At 51.8% G+C, this 6,897-nt stretch overlaps 1 protein-coding gene across 1 annotated transcript; it reads right to left on the reverse strand.

Annotated features, from left to right (window-relative positions):
- Positions 1–4,504: 4,504 nt before the first annotated feature.
- LOC147019427 (thyroxine 5-deiodinase-like) lies at positions 4,505–6,085 on the reverse strand. The gene has a single exon (XM_085893889.1). The coding sequence runs from the start codon at positions 5,992–5,994 to the stop codon at positions 5,107–5,109; it is 888 nt and encodes a 295-aa protein (XP_085750015.1). The 5' UTR covers positions 5,995–6,085; the 3' UTR covers positions 4,505–5,106.
- Positions 6,086–6,897: the final 812 nt, after the last annotated feature.

Below are 6,897 nucleotides of genomic sequence, written 5' to 3' on the forward strand. Positions count from 1 at the left end.
ACAATACAGATTGTTGAGCAATGACAGGGGCCGCGATCGTGGCAAACAAGACATTCCCGTGAAGCCGCGATCGTGGCCAACAGCACTCAAACAGTTAAAAGTGCATTACACTTTCTATATGCCTTTGATGTTGGTTGCCACAAGTATCCCCAACCTCGTCTTGCATGACAGGAGCTTCAGCATGATAAACTTACTCCATACTGTTCTAAGCTGTGCACTCACTGCCTCCTTGGCACACATTTAACGAGACTTACCTCTGGACAAATAGCTGTAACAAGAGGAATCGAGCAACTCGATCACATGGTCCATATTATTATTAAAATGATCTCACTGTGGATCCCCACCCTGACCTTCCATGTAACAATATAGTGTTATGGTTGTGGAAATGGACCCCCAATCATTCAGAGACACATATAGAAATCCTGAGTCAGTTATGTCATGAGTTTAAGTGGTAGGTAGACCTTTGCCCGTTGTCTTGAGGGATTGTGGAGGGAAATGCATTGTGAGATTAGCATGTTTCATTCTGGGTGTAATCTCTCCCGACTTTTCAACTTTTAGTCCAACATCTATCTTTCGATCCCTTTGTCCATCAATCCATTTTTCAACCTCTCTTTAATATTCCCATCCACCCATTCATCGTTCAGCAAGTGCTCGACGACTTTCTGTATAGCTCTCGACGCTCGACGTTTCACAAGTCTCGTCTCACTTGCTGGGAGCGCCCTCTGCTCGACCCGCCTCGCCTGCCAGGAGCACCCTCCGCTCGACCCGCCTCACCTGCCAGGAGCACCCTCCGCTCGACCCGTCTCGCCTGTCGGGAGCACCCTCCGCTCACCCCACCTCGCTGGGAGCGCCCTCCACTCGCCCCACCTCGCCTGCCGGGAGCGTCCTCCCCTCGCCCTTCCTCACTTGCCGGGAGCAACCTCCGCTCGCCCCACGTCGCCTGCCGGAGCACTCTCTACTAACCCCGCCTCGCCTGCTGGGAGCGCCTTCCGCTCGCCCCACCTCGCCTGCTCGGAGCGTCCTCCCCTCACCCACCTCACCTGCCAGGAGCGCCCTCCACTTGCCCCACATCGCCTGCCGGAGCACCCTCTGCTAATCCCGCCTCGCCTGCTGGGAGCGCCTTCCGCACGGCCACCTCACCTGCCGGGAGCGTCCTCCCCTCGCCCCACCTCACCTGCCGGGAGCGTCCTCCGCTCGCCCATCGCCTGCCAGGAGTGCCCTCCGCTCGCCCCCATCTCACCTGCTGGGAGCGCCCTCCACTCGCCCAGCCCTTGTCCATCAAGCTGTCCTTACACAGAGTCTTTTGGCTGAGCCCACACTGACATTTGCCTGTTCAGACCACGGGAGTCACCAAGGGTGAGCTGGTGCGCCACGAGCTTGCACGAGTCTGTACGAAGCCTGCATGAGCTTGGACAGGTTTCAATGATCTTGCATGGAGCCTGCACGAGTTTGCACGAGTCTGTGTAAGGTGAACCAGGATCCATACCCATGCTCTGTACTGTACTCTATCTGCTTTCTTTTTATTTACGTTTCCCTGGAATGTTTGTGATGGTGCACCATGTCTTGTGTTTAGTTGTAGGTGAGAATGTGTGAGTGGGCTCCGTAAGCATTCAGAATATCTACTTTTCTCTTGTGCCTTTTGCTTGTGATATTTCCTTGTAATTCTTGTTTGTGCCTTATAAATACATGCCCATTGATTGCTGATTGCAAATTCGCCCTGAATGGATATTACTTTGTTGTGTTTATAAAATAAGTGTTCTTGTTGTTGAACTGTTTAACGTTTATGACCTGCTTGCTTTCATCCTTTCCTCCATTGGTCTGATTTAGTGTGTAAGCAGAGTTGGACTGGAAGTTCTGCCCCACTGATCCGCTCTGCGATAAGCCATTTGTCACCCATGGTTTGCTCAGCCATGCATAAGAAGTAGATGGGTGGCTGTTGAGCCAACAGTAAGGTAACGCATAGCCAAGGAGTGAGAACCCTGCTAGGTTTTGGTAATGTTAACCGGCGGCTGGTGTTGCCTAGCAACGTTGCCGTGGGGATGATGGAGTTATCCGTAGCTGGTGGCCTCAGGACCAGAGGTCAGGAGAAGGTCTGAGGAGAGGTCCATCGTGGTAACCCCAGATCCGGGATTTGAAACAATGTATTCAATTAAAGCGAAATATCCATTTGATAGATGCGGCACAGTTTGCCTGTGAATCACCAGCCAAAAGTTTTGTGATCGGATCAATAGTCAACCTCAGGTGAAACATGTCAGGTGAGACTGCATTATCACTCACCCATCTGATAATGCCATTTTGTGTTGAAAATTGCAAAACTAACAAAGTCTCACCTCTGATTAATGTTTCATCATTTTGAATATTTATTTTCGGGGAGCTTATGGGATGGCGTGCCGTCCGTCCGTTCGTCCATCCACAAATACTTGCAACTTTTTCTCTGAAACTACACATATCATTTTAATGAAACTTTACCACAACCTTCATCACCCTGTATGTACCAAATTGTGTTAATGGCATTAAAATAATCGGGTCCTAAGGGGGTCTATGGGGGTTGCCCCCCAAATAGGTATTTGTTTTCTTCTCAGAAATGACACATGCAATCCCGATGAAACTTGACCACAACCTTCATCATCCGTGATGTACCAAATTTTGTTCATGACAATAAAAAAAATTGGGATCTATGGGGATTTATGGGCAAGGGGGGGAGGGTTGCCCCCTAAAATAGGCATTTGCTCCAGCATTGGTTCATTTTGATGACTGTCCCATGTTGACTTCCTCAGCATCATTATTTAATCAGGTGAGCACCCAGGGGTATTGTTACAGTGATAGTAGCTCATTCAATCACAAGGCACAGACAACAGACATTAGGAAACATAAATTGTACCTTTAAATGAACTACAACACCAGTGGACCATGGACAAACATACACGGCATACAGGATATTAACCTGGGTTCCCTGCATTGTAAGCCAGGTGTTCAGGTGTGATGTTCTCAATGGTATCGAGTTGATATTGCATTTGGGAATGTTCAGTTGTCATCATTATGTCTTCACTCCTGCAGGTATGGAAGACATTGTTTATCCTTTATTTCTTCTTTCTTTTTTTCCCGTTACAATGGCACAACCATTTCTGAGTCGATCCTCTTAACATTTGGCATGGAGGTTCCCTGGTCCAATACATCCTGACCCGTTACATTGATTTGGGCCCAGTCCCGAGTTAAGGGGTCAAAGGTGAAACACTAAACCACACACTTTGCCAAGCCATTGTATTTGGGTTGATAGAGATGGGATTTGACACAAAAGGTGGTTTCAAACAGCCCCAACAGGAATGTAGAGAAACATTTGCAATTCCAGTCGTTTTTGGGATTACACAGGGGCCAAAGGTCAAAAACTGGTCACTAGATTAAGGTTCCGAGTCTTCTGGCTTGTCATGCTTCTGTATTTCATCCCATCCCGACAATAGAGCTGGCACCATGATACGGCTTCGAGCAACCTGTCCAGAGCAACGTAGATCGGCGTGAATTTGAAAATCGGACATGAAATTGATGTTTATTGCCTGCTAAGCATTTATATCTCAGCCATTCCAGATGAAACTTGGCACATCACTTACTAAACTAAATCAGGTGCACATTGTTTGTTGGGGTCATTGTGGTTGGGAGGGGTGGGGAAGAGAGGAAGCTCTTGGAACGAGATACTCGTAAATAGTCCAAGAAACTCCACCTGTTACATACTTCCAGGGAGCTTGTGGGATGGCGCGTCGTCCGTCCGTCCACAAATACTTGCACCTTCTTCTCTCAAACTATACATACGATTTCCATGAAATTTGACCACAATCTTCATCACCCGTGATGGTGATGTACCAAAGTTTGTTCACGACATGAAAATAAAAATAAAAAAAATCCAGAGGTGTTTACTTTCTTCTCTGGCACATATTTTGTGGGTCATCCATGCCTACCAGTGGTTCCCGAGTTGTATACCTGTCGTCGAGGCTCGTGGAAGAGATAGCATTAGTGCACAGTACAATGAACGGATCAGCACACAACAGGACAAAAAGGAACAGTTGGGAGAGGGGGGAAACACCACCAAAAGAAGAGCAAGCTAGAGGTAGATGACAAACAATGAGGGGCAGGAGAGGATGCATTCATGGGGTGGACAAGATGGAAACAGAAGGAAACTCTGAGAGGGGAGAACTGGAAATTACGGAGGAGGGATTGGGGTGGGGGCGAGGGGGGTTGTGGGGTTAATGAGGATAGAAGAGGGAGGTCATGGTTTTTGATTCGGGATGATTTGATCCGTTACATTTTCTGGAGTAGCAACCAAAGCATTTTTCACAAGTAATTATACAAGCTAACTAACATATTGAGAGATAGTAAAAGTGATCTCGCGATCGCCTCGATTGAGCTACAGTACTTGCGCCTCGTTCCGAGAACATTTTGAACGCACGGAATGTGTTGCTTTCATCTGAGAACGGTCAAAGATCGCTCGCTGAACGTTTTTCAGGATCACAATCCAGAGCAATGATGGTGACAAACATGAAAAGTGAGTGCAAATGATTTTATTGTATCAAAAAAGGAACACAGAGTTCATGGAATAAGCGAAAAAGATAAACAAACATGGAGTTTCCCTTGATATCAAAACGTCACAGTGCATGTTGGCTGTTGAGCGATATCCGGGCACGCCGGGCTGCGGGTGGGCGACCATCGAGCGCTGTCCCTTCGGAAAAGTTCCTCGGGAACCCCGCTTGGGAACCCTTCCTCACGCAGCGCGCTCGACTCTCTGCCTCGCCCCGCCCTCTCTCCCTCGCCCCGCCCTCTCTGCCTCGCCCCGCCCTCTCTCCCTCGCCCCGCCCTCTCTCCCTCGCCCCGCCCTCTCGGTCCACGTGCGCCGCTCGCAGCCCGCGAGATCAGCGGCTCGCGGAATGTTCGCGACACTGCGTCACCGGGCATTGCGCAATCGATGACGTCGCATCACAGCGCCGATCCTCGGGCATGATGCAAGTGTGCGGGATTATGAAAATACAATTATAATACGTCGAGGGATTAAACAGTTGAAATTATCGGCTCAGAAGTGTAGGTCCCGTGGAGAGGCGCGTGGTGCGTGGTCACACGGTGCTACACGTGCTGGAGGGAGTGCGTTGCGTGACCGTGCGTGCTGCAGCTGGGAAGCGAGCCTGGAGTCTCCTCGGCGGCCTCATGCCGCTCGAGCCAGCGGCGCAGCACGCTCAGGGCCGTGGGCTCGATGCTCCTCGCGCTCTCGTGGACCACCTTGCCGCCCAACAGCACGTAGAGTCGGTAGAAGGCCGCGCCGTATGCCGCCGAGCACTCGTTCTCCATGGTATCGGCGACCACCACGAAAGGGGCGCGGGACGACAGGAAGGGCACGAGGCGACGGGCTGCGTCCACGCGCTCCTGGAGATCACGGTGCGCCCGTAGCTGGAAGGTCGCGTCTGGACTGCTCCATCCGTCCACCGGGTGCGCCTCATCCACGTACACGTGGAGGAAATCCGCCGTGCTGGCGAAACGCGCCGCCAGGCGCCCGTAGGCGCCCAGCCGCGCCATAAACGGTGGTCAGCTGCCGCTGCCAAGGGTCACGACCAGCGGTCGACCGGGTCGCGCGTAGTCCAGCAAGTGCTTGTCGTCGCGGGCACGATCCTCGGGGCCAACGTCCAAGCGCACGACGCGTGGGCTCGGCGCAACTCCATGCAAGCGAGCGGCGCGGCCGCGCTCCAGCACGTGGGAACGCCAGACGGCGCGGAGTGCGGGAACCGTGAAGGTTCTGCTCGCGTCCGATATGTCCAACGGGGGGTCCTCAGGACTCGCTTTCTCCTGGAGGCGCTTGAGAATACGGCGCCTGACGCAGAGGCAGTCGAGGAGAAACAGTGAGAGTGCAGAGAGCAGAAAAGGCGGGAGCACATTCATCACCACAAGCAGATCCTTCACCACGGACATGGCGGTGACTGGCAGAGCTCGATTCCACCGTGTCGGGCCTCGCTCACCCATTTATATATATATATATATATTACTGCTCGGGCCCCAATCACCGGCGCGCATCACGACGACCCCTGGAGACACCTCGTATGACCCCCCCCCCCACCCAGCAACCCTTGCCGCCACTTTAGAATGCCAAGGAGTAGGAGGAGCGAAACCGAGTCCGTACCCAGTCTCGCTCCGGTGGTGGGGGTGGGGGTGGGGGTTGGTGTATTGTGTTGATCAGGGCAAGTGAGGTCGTGAGCTGGTTCACTACGGTGTGCGACGGTAATTCAATATGGAGAGTCTCCTCCACGACATCTCATCTTCCACCAGCAATCATTGGACATGACACGCGGTGCAGCGTTGAATCGAGATCTGCACCACGTGCAGTGAATCATGAGTCTAAGGACGTCTTCCTGTGTCAAGATCCTTGTATTTCTTGGTCACGAATCCACTTATGGCAGTTCGACGGCACTTTACGGCGCATGAGGTGAATGAAACACTCTCAGACTAGTGAGGCGCCTCCAAATCTGAGACAGTTCCCAAGAAGCGAGTGTGCGAGAAACGAGGCACGCCGTCTGCTCATGTCTGCCTTCCACCCGATTGAGCCCAGTAAACCCCATCCTCGTCAGACATTGGGGGGGGGGAGTCGAGGGAGTAGGAGTCACATCAGGTCACGCCCCGGCGTCACCTCCACGCGCACACCATGCCATATGGGTGAACCGTTGTGTTGATAGCTAGGACTAGGCCACACATCGCATCGTTAATAGTTAACTGTACAAGGCACGTCGAATCTGATAAGGTGGTTGTGATTAGTGGAGAAACTGGGTTAAGTGCTCCTTATCTTGGGGACTTCCGTCCGTATTGACCTACTTTCGTTTTGGGCTTTATGGTGCTGATACACACGGTTCAGCACCCTGATCTCTGGAACCT

This window comes from Eptatretus burgeri, chromosome 9, assembly GCF_056783735.1.
Source record: "Eptatretus burgeri isolate ZD-2024b chromosome 9, Ebu_testis_v1, whole genome shotgun sequence".
In the NCBI taxonomy this organism is placed as follows: Eukaryota; Metazoa; Chordata; class Myxini; order Myxiniformes; family Myxinidae; genus Eptatretus; species Eptatretus burgeri.